Source organism: Elephas maximus, chromosome Y, assembly GCF_024166365.1.
Source record: "Elephas maximus indicus isolate mEleMax1 chromosome Y, mEleMax1 primary haplotype, whole genome shotgun sequence".
In the NCBI taxonomy this organism is placed as follows: domain Eukaryota; kingdom Metazoa; phylum Chordata; class Mammalia; order Proboscidea; family Elephantidae; genus Elephas; species Elephas maximus.
In genome coordinates this window covers 14915850-14935026 of record NC_064847.1, presented here as the reverse complement: position 1 = coordinate 14935026, position 19177 = coordinate 14915850, and the positions used below count along the sequence as shown (strand labels likewise).

At 41.8% G+C, this 19177-nt stretch overlaps 1 protein-coding gene across 1 annotated transcript in view; it reads left to right on the top strand.

The window, feature by feature from the left end:
* The window catches only part of LOC126069858 (glycine receptor subunit alpha-3-like), a 186031-nt gene extending 180373 nt beyond the window's left edge, over positions 1-5658 (top strand). Inside the window, exon 9 of the mRNA XM_049873491.1 lies at positions 5539-5658. Coding sequence (XP_049729448.1) covers positions 5539-5658 — 120 coding nt within the window. The remainder of the gene's footprint in view (positions 1-5538) is intronic.
* Positions 5659-19177: the final 13519 nt, after the last annotated feature.

Sequence of the window (19177 nt, the reverse complement as noted above, 5' to 3'; positions counted from 1 at the left end):
TCTGAGAAGATGCTTTATAATATTTCGATGTTTTGGATTCTGCAAAGGTTTGTTTTATGACCTGATACATGATCTGTTCTAGAGAATGTTCCATGTGCACTAGAAAAAAAAAGTACACTTTGCAGCTGTTGTGTGGAGTGTTCTGTATAAGTCTATGAGGTCAAGTTGGTTGATTGTAGCAATTAGGTCTTCCGTGTCTCTATTGAGCTTCTTACTGGAACTCCTATCCTTCTCCGAAAGCGGTGTGTTGAAGTCTTGTACTATAATTGTGGAGGTGTCTATCTCACTTTTCAGTTCCGTTCAAGTTTGTTTTATGTATCTTGCAGCCCTGTCATTGGGTGCATAAATATTTAGTATGGTTATATCTTCCTGGTCAATTGTCCCTTTAATCATTATGTAGTGTCCTTCTTTATCCTTTGTGGTGGATTTAACTTTAAAGTCTATTTTGTCAGAAATTAATATTGCTAATCCTGCTCTTTTTTGCTTATTGTTTGCTTGATATATTTTTTCCATCCTTTGAGTTTTAGTTTCTTTGTGTCTCTAAGTCTAAGGTGTATCTCTTGTAGGCAGCATATAGGCGGATCGTGTTTCTTTATCCAGTCTGAGATTCTCTGTCTCTTTATTGGTGCATTTAGTCCATTTACATTCAGCGTAATTATAGCTAAGTATGTGTTTAGTGCTGTCGTTTTGATGCCTTTTTATGCGTGTTGTTGACAATTTCATTTTTCCTTTTACTTTTTTGTGCTGAGACATTTTTCATCGTTAAGTTGTGTGTTCCTCGTTTTCATAGTAGTTGAATTTATGTTTGCTGAGTCATTATGTTTTTCTTGGTTTTTATTTTGAGTTATGGAATAGTTAGACCTCTTTGTGGTTACCTTAATATTTACCCCTATCTTTCTAAGTAAAAACCTAACTTGTGTCGTCCTATATCACCTTGTTTTCCTCTCCATGTGGCAGTTCTATGCCTCTTGTATTTAGTCCCTCTTTTTGATTATTGTGATCTTTTACATAATGACTTCAATGATTCCCTGTCTTGAGCATTTTTTTCTTTTTAAAATTAATCTTAATTTGTTTTTGTGATTTCCCTGTTTGAGTTGATAGCAGGATGTTCTGTTCTGTGACCTTGTGTTGTGCTGGTATCTGATATTATTGGTTTTCTGACCAAACAATTTCCTTTAGTGTTTCTTGTAGCTTTGGTTTGGTTTTTGCAAATCCTCTAAGCTTGTGTTTATCTGTAAATGTTTTAATTTCAACTTCATATTTGAAAGAGAGTTTTGCTGGATATATGATCCTTGGCTGGCACTTTTTCTCCTTCACTGCTGTATATATGTCATCCCATTGCCTTCTTGACTGCATGGTTTCTGCTGAGTAGTCTGAACTTATTCTTATTGATTCTCCTTTGTAGGAGACCTCTCTTTTATCCCTGGCTGCTTATAAAATTTTCTGTTTATCTTTGGTTTTGGCGAGTTTGATGATAATATGTCTCGGTGATTTTCTTTTTGGATCAATCTTAAATGGGGTTCGATGAGCATCTTGGATAGATATCCTTTCGTCTTTCATGATGTCAGGGAAGTTTTCTGCAAACAGATCTGCAACTATTCTCTCTGTATTTTCTGTTATCCCTCCCTGGGACTCCAATAGCACGCAAGTTATTCTTCTTGATAGAGTCCCACATGATTCCTAGGGTTTCTTCACTTTTTAAAATTCTTTTATCTGATTTTTTTTTTCAGCTATATTGGTGTCAATTCCCTGGTCTTCCAGATCCCCAACCCTGCATTCCAATTGCTCAATGCTGCACCTCTGACTTCCTATTGCGTTGTCTAATTCTGTAATTTTATTGTTAATCTTTTGGATTTCTGAATGCTGTCTCTCTATGGATTCTTGCAGTTTATTATTTTTTCCACTATGTTCTTGAATAGTCTTTTTGAGTTCTTCAACTGCTTTATCAGTGTGTTCCTTGGCCTTTTCTGTAGATTGCCTTATTTCATTTCTGAGGTCATCCCTGGTGCCTTGAAGCATTCTGTAAATTAGTTTTTTATATTCTGTGTCTGGCAATTCCAGGATTGTATCTTCATTTGGGAAAGATTTTGATTCTTTAATTTGGGGAGTTGTAGAAGCAATCATGGTCTGCTTCTTTATGTGGTTTGATATCGACTGCTGTCTCCGAGCCATCTCTAAGATATTGTAGTGATTTATTGTATATTTGCTCACTGAGTCTTATCTTCTTTTGTTTTCTTTCAATATACGTAGATGGGCTACTAGATTGCGCTGTCTTGATTATCGTAGCCCTTGAATCACTTATGTCCTATTACCAGCTGGTTTGGGCTGTTACCAGATATATAAGCCTAAGAGTCCATTCACTATTCTTGAGTGGAATCTGATTTGGGGTCATCAAGTGTGTGGTACAGACTGTCACCTATCCACCTAGAGGAGTAGTGGTGATAGTTGTGTGCACCAGATTCTAGTAGCAGCAGGGTTTCACACTCCAGGGGGGTCAGGATGCTGACAGACTTCCCCCAAGTGCCAGTGAGGTAGGTGTGTCTCTATTCCTGAAGGGCTTTGGTGGGTGGGCTCTGCAGCTGTACCTTAGGCCCCCAATGCAAGTACCTCTACAGATTGGTAGGTGTCACCCTCCTTAGACCCCTAAGGCAGGAGGCTAGGTGGTCTGGGGGGAGCTTCAGCCCTCAGTTCCCTGTTGTGGGTCAGTGAGGGCTCTGTTGAATATGCAGAGATATCAGACCTGGGAAACTTGTCTCTCCAGTAATCTGCTAAAACAATTACAGTCAGATCCCTATCAGAAATGCCTTTGCATTATAATAGCCACCTTGTTGCCTGTAGGGATGAAAGCCCAAGACTGTGGATCTCATAGGCTTGGCTGGAGCTGGTTCTGTATTTTTAGTCCAATTTCGGGAAGTCAGGGAAGGATTTTTGGTCCCTGGGTTTTTTGTAGCTGCTTCAGGCCAGGAGAATGGGTTAGGAAAAGAGAAAAAGGAAAAAAAAACCACAGAGCACTTCACTCTCTGGCCCAGGAAATTCCAATGTTAATGAAGCCACCTGGGAAGGGGAGGGGAGGGATCAGATAGATAGGAGAGAGTAGCACCCAGGAATATAGACAAAGTTACTTATCTTGCTTGGGATGACTGTTTTATCTGAGTTTCCCGAGGGGTGCGTCGACTGTGTGCGCTGGCTGGGTAGAGATTGCCCCCGAGGGTCAGGCCTGTGTCCCGTGCTTGTGCTGTCTCAGAAGCCGTGGTCAGTTCCTCTGCTCCCAGTCCAAAGCCCAGGGCCAAGGTGCCCCGGCTGGGACGCCGCACTGCAGGCTCCAAAACCAGTCGCTCCCTCCGAGTAACTTCTCCTCCTGGTAGCCGCGTTGCTGCTGCCTGCGTGCACTGGCTGGGCTTCCCCCAAGGTCACTTCTGGGGGCTAGGGCTGCATCCCAATTTTGTGCCTTCTCAGGATGCCGTGCTCAGCTCTGCTGCGCCCAGTTCAAAGCCTGGCACCAAGGTTTTCTGACTGGGACACTGGCTCCAGACTCTGAAAACAGTCGCTGCTTCCCCGTGGTTGCTCGTTCTCTCATTAGCCCCATCAGTGTGCAGCCTGCTTGCGCTGGCTGAGTCTCTACGGAGGTTATCCCAGGGGGCTAGGGGTTAGGGCTGTGTCCCGTGCCTGCCCCACCTCAGCAAGCCGCAATCAGCTCTGCCACTCGGCACCTGGGAACTGCGCGGGCTCAAGGCTATGGCGCGGGTCGCTGGTTCCAGAAGTGGTCGCTGCTTCAGGGTGCAGCTTTTTGCTCTCCTGTCACTCAAGTCAACTGTTTAGATCTGTGTTTGAGGGTCAGGGTTCATAAATTGTCATGTATGTGATCTATTCACTTGTTTTTCCGAGTCTTTGCTGCAAGAGGGATCCAAGGTAGCCTCTACCTAGTCAGCCATCTTGGCCCTGCCTAGATCAATAATATTTTTGAGAATATATGACGGCGTGCAGTTTTACTTAACTAAATCTAGCCTTGGGTATGCTCAGTTCTACGGTTGGCATATGGTAGGTTCTCAGAAATTGAGAATGGTGAGACTAAATCCCATTAAACCAAAAACCTAACCCACTGCTATCAAGTCGATTCCAACTCATCGTGACCATATATGACAGAGTAGGGTTTCCAAGGCTGTAAATCTTTACAGAAGTAGACTGCCATATCTTTCCCCCACTGGTGGGTTTGAACTGCCAATTATTTGGTTAGCAGCTGAGCAGTTTAATCACTGTGCTACCAAGGCTCCTCAAATCTCATTAGGAAAAAAAAAAAAGGAGGTTAAGAGAGAGGAGGAGGAGGGAGATGAAAATTGTTTGACCTCTCAAGCACAGTTTCAAGCTGAGCAAATGAAATCCACATTGATTTTCAACTAAGAGAGGAAGAACATGCCACCATAGTTGTCCCACTAAAATACAAAGTCCAAGTGGGAAGGGGTTTGTTTCTGTTTTTGTTGTTTTAACCACTTAATTCTCTGTTCTTACATCATTGGCACTGGCACTGAAAAGTAAGTTCATCCTTATCTCTCCAGTACTTAATGGCTATCCAAAAGAAGGTGCTTAATGAATGTTCAGTAAAGAGATGGATGGTTAGAAGCAGGGATGGATAGATGGATGGATAGGTGGGTGGATGGGTGGATGAGTGGGTAGGTGGATGGGTGGATGGATGGGTGGGTGGATGGTTAGATGGATGGGTGGGTGGATGGGTGGATGGATACATAAATGAATGAATGAATGAATGAGAATGAAAGTACACAATGATGTGCATGAGAAAGAGAGACATGAAGATGGAGGGAAGGGTTACTAAAGAGAGAAGAAAGAGGATACATTCTCCTTACTCTTGATGCCATTACATATACTAGAAAAGTAAATTGGAGAAGAGAGAACTGAGAAGACATTTCTGATGCTATGTTGTTGTTGTTAGTTCCATCCTGTCATCTCTAACTCATAGCAACCCTACGTACAACAGAACGTAACACTGCCTGGTCCCACCCCATCCTTACAATAGCTGCTGTGTTTGAGCCCATTATTGCAGCCACTGTGTCAATCCATCTAGCTGAGGGTCTTCCTATTTTCCCCGACCATCTAATTTACCAAACATCTGATGCTGTAGATTCTAATAATGTTGTTAACTATCTCTAGCATACAACATTGAATGATACTTAACACAAACTTACTGCATTCGATTGAAACGGTGAGTGTCTGATGGCAGCAGGTCTGTCCCCCCATCTTAAAACGCTTAAGACACTGTGTATTTTTTCTATTTTCTGCACTGCTTCAAATGATTTATATGTAAGAAAATGGTCTTTAAGTATTAACAAGAAATATTAGCTCTAATCGTATTTTTCCATGTTATAAGTTTAATGTATAAATTCAGATGTACTAAGCAAAGGATATGTATTCAACAGATTCAAACAAATGGCTAAGTATTAGTGATTTACTGAGTGACAAGGGAATTTTACATTAAACAACTTCACTAATATTGCACAATCTTAATCGCTCTCTCTTGACAACTAGAATGCTAAATTCCGGGCATTTTACATGATCAATGATCATACTGTACAAAATAAGTTTGCTTTCCAGACGTTGGAACGCTGTGAGGTATTCCTGCTGTTTGAAATTACAGAGAAATCATGAAATAATAGTGAATGTGAGCTCCTTGATTCACTGACTCAGTAAATAGCATTAAAAACAAATAAAATAAAACACTCAGTCCTCCACTCAACTGCTAATGTGGGAAGCTGTTTAAAAACAAAATTTCGATCCTCGTGGAAACGATATTGGTTTAGGATACTTTAGAAACCAGGTGGTTGAGATGTTCTGCAGGGTTCTTAACACACCACTTGAGTGAGGCCAACAGCACTTACCTAGAGCTGTAGGTTTGCCCACGGCAAACAGATGCAAGCTCTTATAGCCCAACCCGGCCTTAAAACAGACACACATGAGACTGCATTTAGTTCTTACAAAGGCAGAAACAAGCTGACATTCTTCCCCTTGCTTCTCATAGCACCTGTGAATAGAAAAGACTTCGTCTTTTCAAAAAGTTCATACCATAATTGGTCTTAGATCATTTTTAGTGCTTCTGTTCTACCTCCTAGTTTGTTGTGTAGCGCCTGGGTTCTTAAAAGCTCGCAACTGACCATCCAAGGAACAGTAATTAGTTTTCCTTTACCTGGAGCAACAGGGGAAGAAGGAGGGAAAAGTTACTGATTGGAGAAGAAAGAGGATAAATTGCCCTTACTCTTGATGTGGTTATATAGACAAGAAGAGTAAGGCAGACATTCTTCACTAAAAAAAAAACTTGCTGTTTGGTTTAAGGAAACACTTTAAATCTAAAAGTCAGGAATCAGAGGAGGATACAGAATGTGTGGCTCATTGCTTCCATGAACAAATGCTCACTTTACCATGAGACCAAAAGAAATTGGATGGTGCCCAGCTACCATTACTGTACATCCTGTTCATGGATTCTGTAGAAGAATCCTGATCAAAAGGAGGAAAACTGTGGAACAGAATTCCAAATCTCATGGAATCCAGACTTTCTGAAACCATTGAGGCTTGATGAGACCCCAAAACTGTTGCCTTGAAATAATTCTTTAAACCTTAAACATTAAACCCAAAATATCCCAAGTCTTCTTTAAACCCAAACAATACTTTAGCTTAACTAATAATGAATGTCTGCCTTGAGCATTGTGCTCTTTTGAGAACTGTCTCTATGGGATCAAATTTACAACAGCAACTCGAAAGGTTAGATAGGAAGAGTAGGAGATTGAATTTATGTAAATCAGGGGGTGATAATTAGGAACAGGAGGGTTAGAACGGTTGTACATCTCAACATCACCAGATTGTACCTGTAGAAACTGTTGAGTTGATGCATTTTTTGCTCTGTATACTTCCAACTACAAACATTTTTTAAAAACAAAAGGTCATACCCCTTCTCCCTCCCATCTCCGTCTCGCCACCCACCAGCCCCACACCATGCTAGCCCAACAGTAGCCTGAGAACTCATATGGAGAACTTTGGTTTTCACCCATGATTTCTGATTGGCTGTGTGGTATTTCATACAAAGGGCTTTTGTTGAGAGTTAGTCTTGTGGATTCAGAGAATGGGATGTTCCCACTCGGTCGTTTCAAGCTTGGCCAATTTCCAGCATTACTGTGTCAGGTGAACATGACTTTAAGGAAGAAACACATGTGGCCTCATTACAAGGAAAGGGAGCTTAAAAGGATTTCCTCTTTAGGACTTTATCCAGCTGGATTTACAGTTTATCCAATAATTGCTTTAATAGCGTTGTATAATTCAGAGCACATTTTCGAGGATCTTCATCTCTTTGATAGTTCTGTGGGACTTAGGACTTAAACAGCATTTGGGTTATAATCCCAACAGCTCACTAAATGGACAAAGAAAAGGCTGGAACTGTCTGTAATCACAGGACCCCAAAATGTTAACATCACTGTGAATATTTGGGTGGTGAATTCTAATTGCAGATGCAATTTAAGGTCAGCTTAAATTTATTTTCTGGGAAATAAATTTTTAAGAATAAGTACACCAACTTAATAAGTTATCCACACTTATATCAAGAAGCTTAGCTACTGAAGACAAATACACCTGCTCCTCACTTACGGACTCTCTCGTTAACTGATATTTCGCATTTACAGCAATAGTAACACATCTACTATCCTATTATTTTGCCTATTAATGAAGTTGTCTACCAGTAACAAATGCCAAGGTGTGAGGCAAGAGTAACATTGGCTGTGATGGTTAAGGTTATGTGTCAGCTTGGTTGGGCCATGATTCTCAGTGGTTTGGTAATTGTGTAATGATGTAGTCACCCTCCATTTTGTGATCTGATGTGGCCATCCTCCATTTTTGCTTAACGACATGGTCTTTGGCACCTAAACATGTCAATAAGAGAGGAGTGGATGTAAATAAATAAGTCCCAGATTGATTATAAAGAGACAGTAGTAGTACTCAGTCTCTTTAAACTTTTGTGAAATTATTTGAAATCTAGAGCTTTAATTAAGTGACTGTTATTATACTGTGATAATGTCATTTCATTCACTCCTCAGAGAATGGCCATATGAGAACAATGCAGCCCTGAATCCATAACTACCTCCACTTTTTTCATTACTCTTTTCTACTTTTGGAATCAGGAGCCCTGGTGACACAGTGGTTAACTGCTCATCTGCTAACCAAAAGGCTGATGGTTCAAGCCCACCAACTGCTCCGTGGGAGAAAGGTGTGGCAGTCTGCTTCTGTAAAGATTGCAGTCTTTTGGGGACCTTGGTCTCGGGGGACATCTACCCCAATTGGCATAACATAGTTTATAAGGAAAATGTTCTCCATCCTGCTTTGATGAGTAGGGTCTGGGGCCTTAAAAGCTTCTGAGCAGCCATCCAAGATACTCCTCTGGTCTCACCCTGTCTGGAGCAAGGGAGAATGAAGAAAACCAAAGACGTGAGGGAAAGATTAGTCCAAAGGGCTAATGGACTACAACTACCACAGGCTTCACCAGACTGAGTCCAGAACCATGAGATGGTGCCTGGCTACCACCACCGACTGCTGTGACAGGGATGACAAAAAGGGTCCCAGATAAAGCAGGGGGAAAATGCAGAGCAAAATTTTGACTCAAAAAAAAAAAGGACTAGACTTACTGGTCTGACCGAGAATAGAGAAACAGTGAGAGATGGGCCCCAGACAACCTTTTAGCTCAGTAACGAAGTCACTCCTGAGGTTCATACTTCGGTCAGCATTTAGACAGGCCCGTAAAACAAAAGAAGACTAAATAGGCTCATAAGCCCAGAGGCAAGGACAAGAAGGCAGGAGGGGACCGGAAAGCTGGTGATAGGGAACCCAGGGTTGAGAAGAGGAGAGTGTTGACATGTTGTAGGGTTGGCAACCAATGTCTCAAAACAATAAGTGTATTCATTGTTTAATGAGAAACTAATTTGCTCTGTAAACCTTCATCTAAAGCACAATAAAAATAAATAAAAAGATTACAGCCTTGCAAACCCAATGGGCAGATCTACTCTATCCTAGAGTCCCTGTGAGTCGTAATTGACTTGATATCAATGGGTTTTGGGGGGGGAGATTTTACTTTGGGGTCCGAACAACAATTTTTGTGACATCACATGTCTCATTGTTCTTATCGTGATACATTGCCTGTCTTGTTGGTGGTAGAAAACTGGGTTTTAACCGTTTAGCTTGTCTTTTGTCTTGGGTGGAGGGGAGTTCTCACTCACTGTGATTTAACTGGGTTGAATCTGTACTAATCCATAGTAAGGAGTTTGTTTGTTTGTTTTTTGGTTTAGTGGTGGTTCGGTGGTGGAACTCTCGCCTTTCATGCATGAGAGCAGGGCTCGATTCCCAGCCAACGCGCCTCGTGTGCAGCCACCACCTGTCTGTCAGTGGACTCTTGTGGGGTGCTGTGATGCTGAACAGGTTTCAGCAGAGCTTCCTAAGACTAAGAAGGACTAGGAAGAAAGGGCTGGTGATCTACTTCTAAAATTGGATCACAACAGTCCAATCCCGTTGTGCATGGGGTCACTATGAGTTAGGGAGCAACACAATGGCGGCTAAAAACAACATGCTCTAACAATTGTTTATTTCTAGAAAAAACATATGTGACTCTCCTGGTTCCTTTTTCTTCAACACACACTAAATGTCCCAAATTATGATCTCAAATCTAGTAATCCCAGGCAATTCCTGTTACTGGAATCGATCAGTCTGTAAATTTTAGAGAAAAATGTATTACCGTATGTCCCAAAATAACCTGTGTATTACAATGCTCTTTTATTAATTTTTTCACCAACAAAGATTTATCAGTCCCCTACTATGTTCCACTGAGAAAATGTCTACAAGTGATGGAATATAAAAAATGCACACAGAAAAATTTGAAAAGTGATTAATCGCATTCTAAAGTGTCGTATGAGACCCAGCCTCGGAGCTGAACACCATGTCTTCCGGGCCCCACGGGAACGCCCAGCTCAAACTGGAGGCCTGGTGGAAAGGATCAAGGTCTCTCAGGTGGCTGCGGAGCTTCAACAGCACTGACTGCAAGCACAATACCTGCAAGAATGTCCTGCTGGTCTATGTTCCAGCCGGAAGCAACCCTTCTGGGAGCCCAGATCCAATGCTTTACTCTGAAGACCGTAGGGAGGAAGTTGGCTTCAAGTACAAAGTGACAAATGACTGTCTCCAAGTCTCAAGAAAACATTTTTCTCTAGCCAAACAACTTTTAGATATTTGAGACCTTTCCTGTGGCCTGTTCCTGTAGCAAAAATTCTATAGAAATGGACGTGCTTCTGCTCAAATAAGGAAACTGGGTGAAGGAGCAGACCTTTAAATATTAATGGCCTGGATCTTTGGGTGAAGTGCTTTGTACTGAAGACAAACAAAAATCTTACCACCACACATACCAAAATACACCTTTTTCATAAATGAATTACTGTTGTTTCTATACCTGAAATACCATGCATGCTTGATTTACTGGATATTTGTATCTTAAGAAGGAAAACATTTTTGTCTAATAAAAAAATTGAATATAATTTGTTCCCAAGATTTTTATATCATAACAAAATCTGTCTCATGATTTACAATTTCTAAGTGAAGATAAAAAAAAAAAAATAGCAAGTATCAAATTTGGGGGAAGAACAGGCTTTACTAATTAATGGATGCCTTGATTTTTCTAAATAAGAAGATAGTTTTATTTTATTTTAATTTTTATTGTGCTTTAAGTAAAAGTTTACAAATCAAGTTGGGCTCTCATACAAAAATTTATAAACACCTTGCTATATACCCCTAATTGCTCTCCCCCTAACGAGACAGTATACTCATTCCCTCCACTCTCTATTTTCGTGTCCATTCAGCCAGCTTCTGACCCTCTCTTCCCTCTCATCTCCCCTTCAGACAGGAGATGCCAACATAGTCTCATGTGTCTACTTGATCTGAAAAGCTCATTCTTCGCCAGTGTCATTTTCTATCCCATAGTCCAGTCCAATCCCTATCTGAAGGGTTAGCTTTAGGAATGTTTCCTGTCTTGGGCTAACAGAAGGTCTGGAGACCATGACCTCTGGGGTCATTCTAGTCTCAGTCAGACCATTAAGTCTGGTCTTTTTATGAGAATTTGGGGTCTGCATCCCACTGCTCTCCTGCTCCCTCAGGGGTTCTTTGTTGTGTTCTCTGTCAGGGCAGTCATTGGTTCTAGCCTGGCACCATCTAGTCCTTCTGGTCTCAGGCTGATGTTGTTTCTGGTTTATGTGGCCCTTTCTGTCTCTTGGGTTTGTAATTACCGTTTGTCTTTGGTGTTCTTCATTCTCCTTTGCTCCAGGTGGGTTGAGACCAATTGATGCATCTTAGATGGCTGCTTGCTAGCGTTTAAGACCCCAGGCACCACTCTTCAAAGTGGGAAGAAGAATGTTTTCTTAATAGATTTTATTATGCCAATTGACTTAGATGTCCCCTGAAACCATGGTCCCCAAACCTCCATCCCTGCTACGCTGGCCTTTGAAGCATTCAGTTTATTCAGGAAACTTCTTTGCTTTAGGTTTAGTCCAGCTGTGCTGACCTCTCCTGTATTGTGTGTTGTCTTTCCCTTCACCTAAAATAGTTCTTCTCTACTATCTAATTAGTGAAAATCCCTCTCCCTCCTTGCCTCCCTCCCCCAACCTCGTAACCATCAAAGAATATGCTCTTCTCTGATAGTTTTATTTTTAACACTAAACATAGGAGCTGTTTCTTAGCAAACTTGTCTGGAAAGATTTTTGTTGTTTTGTGTATTAAGTTGCCCCATCTTGTATATGAAGCAGATTTGGCTTTTGTCTTCTTCAATTCCTGTACTTTCTGGTTGTCCTCATACTTAACAAAAATAACAACAAAAAAAAATTATTTCATGTCTTTGAAAAAATGTTTAAAATGTAAACTACAGGACATTGCAAATGATTAAAAGGAAAGCCATGTGAAAATACTACAACCTAAGAGAATTTTTAATGTCATGAGTGTTTTATTTTGATGATATGCCTTTGATTTTATTAGGGACACTTTTATAAGGGTACTTTGTGTTTGCGATCACCTTTGAAGAGCTTGGAAATAAAATTTCTGCTTAATTCATCATTTTCTATAACAAGAAAAAAAGTGTTATATAAATTTATTTATACCCTTTGGTTCCTTTTAAATGCTTATATTCCAGACACTTTAAATGTGATATTACTAAATATATAGTATTTACTATAATACAATTTTTTTTTTAAATAGTTGTTTTTGAGTAGGCTCTGACTCATCGCAGCCCTGTGTGTGTCAGAGTAGGACTGTGCTCCACAGGGTTTTCACCAGCTGACTTTTTGGAAGTATATCGCCAGACCTTCCTTCTGAGCTGCCTCTGGGAGGTCTTGAACCTGTACCTTTATGTTACCAGCTGAACAAGTTCAAAGTTTGTACCACCTAGGGACTCCAAAACCAAACCAGTTGCAGTCAAGTCAACTCCAGCTCAGGGCAACCCCAGAGTAGAACTGCGCTCTATTGGGTGTTCGACAGCTGATTTTTCACAAGTAGTTCACGAGGTCTTTCTTCTGAGGTGCCTCTGGGTGGACTAGAACCTCCAAGCTTTCTGTTAGCAGCCAAGCACGTTAAACCATTTGCACCACCAGCTCAGAATCTCCAGAAGAATGGTAGACTTGCAAAGAGCTGGGCATAGGGAAAAATGAACCATGTTTTGGGAGGTTGAACAATGAATGTGTGCCTCTTGGTACCCAGCTGTTTGCCTCAGGGAAGTGAGTAAGGGTGGATGCCGGCGAGAGCTGTTTCCGCAGTAGGCGGGAGGAACCCGCCTGCCAGGATAACACAGCAGCAGCCCCAGCTTGAGAGTGGATTCAATTGCATCCCCTCCTTGACCTTGACATTTGATGCCTAAATTTGCAGTTTATTCCCAAATCCCTCAAAACAGTTGCTGGGCAAAGGTTTTGTAAGGTAGAACCCATATTGTAAAGGTGCGCACAAAAGAATAAAACACGCATAAAAGAATCTTTGTGTACGGCTGATCAGCACCCATGAATCATGTGCCCGGCACAGCTTGGGGATGCACTGAATATACAGGCATAGGATATAACTCTTGTCATCTAGTTGTTGATGGTGTTAGCTGCTGTCTTAGTCATCTAGCACTGCTATAACAGAAATACCACAGTGGACAGCTTTAACAAAGAGACATTGATTCTCTCACAGCCTAGTAGGCTACAACTCCAAATCCAGGGTGTCGGCTCCAGGGGCAGGCTTTCTCCCTCTGTCCGCTCTGGAGAAAGGTCCTTGTCATCAGTCTTCCCTTTATCTGGGAGCATCTTAGGGCAGGAACCTTAGGTCCAAAGGACACGCTCTACTCCTGGCACTGCTTTCTTGGTGGTATGAGGTCCCCATGTCTCTCTTCTCACTTCTCTCTTTTATATCTCAAAAGAGATTGTCTCAAGACACTATCTAATCTTGTAGATCTCATCAATATAACTGCTGCTAATCCATCTTATTACATCATAGCAATACGATTCATAACATATAGGAAAATCATATAAAATGGTGGACAGTCACACAATACTGGGAACCACATCCCAGCTAAGTTGACGGATAATTTGGGGGGCCACAATTCAATCCATGACAGCTACTGTCCAGTCAACTCCGACACATGGGAACCTTATATACAACAGAACAAAACAATGTTTGGTCCTGTGCCACCCTCATGGCCACCAGCTGGTTCCAGTCCAGCATTGCTGGTTTTGTGCCCATTCAACTCACCGAGGGTTCTCCTGGGCCCTTGCTGGCCCTCTACTTTATCAAACATTTCATATGTTTCTAGGGTGCTGTCAAATCCCATAAGACACAATTCACTATTATGCTTCAAAATACATATGTATAATTGGTGGCGTAGTGGTTAAGTGCTACAGTTGCTAACCAAAAGGTTGGCAGTTTGAATCCACTGGGTTCTTCTTGGAAACTCTATGGGGCAGTTCTTCTCTGTCCTATAGGGTCGCTGTGAATCAAAATTGACTTGATGGCAATGGGTTTGGTTTGGTTTGGTTTAATATGAATTTAGAAATAGAAATATGTCTGCTTTTGTAAGATTCTGTAACATTAACTAGAAGCCATTGGAAACCTAGTTAATCTTTGTAAACTAGCATTGAGACATCAGCCTAAACAACCTCCTTAAAACCCTTTCGTGCCTGGTGGTACATATGGCAACAATGAAATTTTTCAGCCTGTGGGGTTTATTGGGAAGATGCTGTACCACTGGCAGTGCGTGCTGCCACAAGGCAGGGCCTTTATGACTGCTGGAAACTGAAGAAACGGGCGTGTGCTGCAAATCACTGTTTTTTTTTTTTTTTTACAGGTATTTTACAGGTATTACAAGTGTCTGAATTTTTAGTAGGAAACACAGAAATTAAAAAAATTTTTCTTTGTTACACATACGTACCAATAGACCCCAGAGGGGACTCTGGGGTATAATTAGAGATATTTTCTATGTGCCACTAAGCACTTAAGGTAGGCTTGTGGGAGGGGGAAAGAAAAAAAAATTCCATACTGCCCACCAAAAATCAAGACACATTCAATGATTCAGCATGCTTCCATTAATGAAAAGACATGGTATCAACAAAAACTTCAAAGCAGAAAATAATTGAGTCACCAATTAACCTCTACCCTTGAAGAAAAAATGTGACATTTGGCTAATTTCTAACCCTGGAGAAAAGACATAGCCTACTAGTCTTTGACGTCACACTGGCCCTTGTTGTGTGGAGCCAAGGTGAGTATTTCACACATACACCCTAAATTTCTGCTCTTTCAATGGGAGACAGCAGAGGCAAACGAATTTTTCTCTAGGCTCTTACTCTCGCTGAAGACTGAGAGCTGCTGAGACTCTACCCACCACTGCCAACCTCAGACCCTAGCTACGGGGGACCTCCACCAAGTTCCAGCCATGGTTAAGCCTTCCTCCCGAGACCTCTCATTAAAGGTAAAAGCCTGAAGTCTAAAGAGCCAGACGTTGATCATTGACTTACTATTGTAATTGTTAATTCTAATTCTCTAGTTCTAAATGAATGTTGCCAGGTCTTGCTTGCATGCTTTGCCATGACTGCTTTGCCATAAACAACAAGTTTATGTGTAACAAACCTGAGTATCCCTCTATTAAGTTTCTAAAATAAAATCTTACACAGCAGCAAATGTGTTGTCCTCCTCCAGCAGGTAATCCCTCCTGACAACTTGTCCAAGACAAGCCACTTGGAAAATGTTGTTGCTTGCCTTCCAGCCAATTTCAATTCAGCGACTCTATAAGACAGAGTAGAACTGCCCCATAGGATTTTTTAAGGCTGTAAATATTTGCCTAAGCAGACTGTCACGTCTTTCTCACAAAGAGCAACTGGTGGATTTGAACCACAGACATTCAGTTAGCAGTTGAGCATTTAACCGTGGTACCACCAGGGCTCCTTTGGACAACATTAAGGAGAGAAAAATAAACATGGGATAAAAGCCACTGATACTAGAGCCTTATATTTGGCAGTGTGACAAAGGTGTCTTGATGGATTTTGTTTGTACCATAAAATGTAAAGAAATGAAGCAGATCACCAGTAAGATCCTTACTCCTGCCAAAATTCTATGATAATCAAGGGCCACATGGGTAGTATAATTATATGCAGAGTTCAGAAGAGAAGGAGACGAGAGCTGGCCCACTTACATGTGATTTTCAGAGTAAGTGGGTCTTGGGATGGCTAAAGACTGTGTTACGTTTAAATGGTGTCTTGGTTATCTAGTGTTGCTATAATGGAAATACCACAAATGGGTGGGCTTAATCAACAGAAATCTATTTCCTCGTGGTTTAGGAGGCTAGAAGTTGGAATTCAGGGTGCCAACACCAGGGGAAGGCTGTCTCTCCGTCGGCTCTGGGGGAAGGTCTTGCCTCTTTTCAGTTTGTGTTCCTTGACATCTCTCTTCTGCCATCTTTGCTTGCTTGCTTGCTTGCTTAATCTGATCTTTTATATCTCAAAAGAGAATGACTCCAGACACACCTTACATTAATTCTTTGTCATTAACATAACAAAGAAAACTCCCAAGTGGGATTGCAACCATAGGTATAGGAGTCAAGATTTACAACAAATATTTTGGGGGTACACTGTTCAATCCATAGTAGATGGATAGAGGGAAATGAGGTTATTTTGTTCATGAGACTATTAGCAGGAGCCCTGGTGGAGCAATTGATAAGAGCTTGGCTGCTAAGCAAAGGGTTGACAGTTGGAATCTACCAACTGCTCCCTGGAAACACTGTAGGGCATTTCTACTTTGTCCTATAGGGTTGCTATGAGTCAGAATCAACTCAATGGCAACAGGCTTTGCTTTTTAAGTAAGTGTTAAACCAAACTTAAACCAAAACCAAACCTACTGCCTGTAATCGATTCCAATTCACAATGACCTTATAGGACAGAGTAGAACTGCCCCCATAGGTTTTCTAAGGCTGTAATCTTTACAGAAGCAGACAGCCACATCTTTCTCCCATAGAGCCACTGGGTAGGTTTGGACCTTTCAATTAGCAGCCAAGTGCTTAACCACTGCACCACGAGGGCTCCTTACGGAGAGGATTAGAGTGGAAAAAAGATTTCCCTAAACTCGAGTATCTCACCATGTTATTGTTGTTAGGTGCCATCAAGTCAGTCCTGACTCATAGTGACCCTATGTACAACAGAAGGAAACACTGCCTGGTTCTGCGCCATCCTCATGATCATTGTTATGCTTGAGCCCATTGTTGCAGCCACTGTGTCAGTCCATCCCATTGAGGGTCTCCCTGTTTTTCACTGACCCTCTACCTTACCATGTTTTAAGTACTCTAAATCTGTTGTATTGCCAACTGACTTGGTCATAACCAAATGTTACCAAAATTGGTGTTCCCTGCCTCTACCTTTCATTACCTGCCCTGCCTCTACCTTTCGTCTACCTTCCTGACCGGGTTGATGACCCAAAGACTGAGAACCATATAGCTCATTCTCCTGAATGGCCCCTTGCTGAATTGACTGGTCTTGCTGGAAACTTTGGTAGGTTTCTGCTTTTCTAGCTCATTAATAGTTAGGAGAAACCTAAAGACATTATGAAAACTTGGGAAAGGAATTTATGTGCATACAATTTTTTTTTTTTTGAGGGAAGTTATCTTAGGTATCTAGGGCTGCTATAACAGAAATACCACAAGTGGGTGGCTTTAAAGAACATGAATTTATTTCCTCACAGTTCTGGAGGTGAAAGTCCAAATCAGGGTCTCAGCCAGTTCAATTCCTCCTGTGAGCCTCTCTCTCTCCTAGCTTATGCTGTCTGCTGGCAATCCTTGGCATATCTCGGAGTTTATAACTCAGAAGGGAGTAGGTTTAGGACCCAGCACCTCTGGTGGTGGTGTTAGTTCCCGTGGAGTGTGTTCTGATTCATGGTGACCCCATGTACGAATAGAAGAAAACATTGCCCAGTCCTACCCCATCTTTTTGCTTTTTGGTATGTTGTTGGCCATCGTGTCAGTCCGTCTCATGGGGAGTTTCTCTAATCTGACTCACGGCGACCACATGTACAATGTAAAGCAGTGTTGCTCAGACCTACGCTATCTTCATGATGGTTGGTGTGTCCGAGTCCATTGTTGGTGGTCATTGTGTCAATTTGTCTTATGGAGAGTCTTCCTCATTTTCACTATCTGCTGTATCAACCATCCTGTCCTTTTCTAATGACTGATCTTTCCTGTGACGTGTCCAAAGTAAACAATATGAGTCTCTCCATCCTCGATTCTAAGGAGCAACCTACACAGGTCCAACCTCATCAGCATAACAAAAGAAAATCCCTATTTCCAAACAGGATCACCCATGAGTACAGGGGACACGACCGCCGTACATGCTTTTTTGTGGAGAGGGGACATAATTCAATCCACAACACTTATAAACACCATTTTGAGAAAAAAAAAATTAACTCTTGGCAATGATTTTTGTCCTCTTCCCATAAGATTGTCAGAGAAGATTCATTTTTTTGTTTCTTTTTTAAGCTTTCTCCCATCAGCCCCTTATTGCTGACCCTGAGGAATCCTAGTTTCTGCTCCTGAATTGTTGTAACTCACATCTTCTATGTTTTCCACAATCACTCTATTCAGTGGTCCTTTACTGACAACCCATTTTTTTTTTTAATTGTGTTTAAGGTGAAAGTTGACAGGGCATATTAGTTCCTCATTCCACAATTTATGTACAAATAGTTTTGTGACATTGGTTGCAATCCTTGCAATGTGTTAGTACTCTCCCCCTTTCCCTTTCTACCCTGGGTTCCCCGTGTCTGTCGGTCCAGCTTTTCTGCCTTCTTCTCATTGTTTTTGGGCAGATTGTTGCCCTTTTGGCCTTGTAGACTTGATTGAGGGGAGTATTCCCTTTAAAGATGAGTTCTAGGGCTCTGAGCTCCTGGTCGAAGGCTTTAACCATGACTCTTAACCACATTCCCAGCCCCAGAGCGCACCAGCCGAGGGACATGCCAATAGCCACATAAAGATGATTGCTGTTCTCTCTCTGTACAGCGGCTGGTAAAACTCAAGTAGGCCTGCCCAAACGGCATTCTCGGCTGTGGGAAAGTCTCCGTGAATGGGCTGATTGAAGGGAAGTGATTAAAACAGAAGCTCTCGGAAACCAGTGTCCTTTAAAGGATTCCTGGGGGCATTCTTTGCCTGGAAAAGCAAGCAGATAAGGGACCTACAGCTTGAGGACCCTCCTGTTTAATGGGGGGGACTGGAATGCCCTGCTCTCTCCTCTCCCATAAAACAATGCTATTCAGGATGCTTTAAAGCCAAGGCAGCACCACAAATCAGTTTGCCATGTGAGATCTTTGTAGTACAGGCAACTCAGATCCTGGGAATGTTCTTCTTTGTCTTCAGACCAGTTGAAGGGGCTTTGCAATTAGAATATTGACGTGACAGTCCCATAAACCACACAGCCATACTCATAGGGTTTGCTGGCAATCCTTAGCATATCTTGGCATTTATAACTCAGAATGGATCAGGTTCAGGTTCTTAGTTGCCATCGAGTTAGCTCCGACTTATGACCACACCATGTATAACAGAAGGAAATGTTTCCCCATCCTTCTCCATCTTCATGATCATTGGTATTGTCAAGTCCATTGTTGAGGCCAC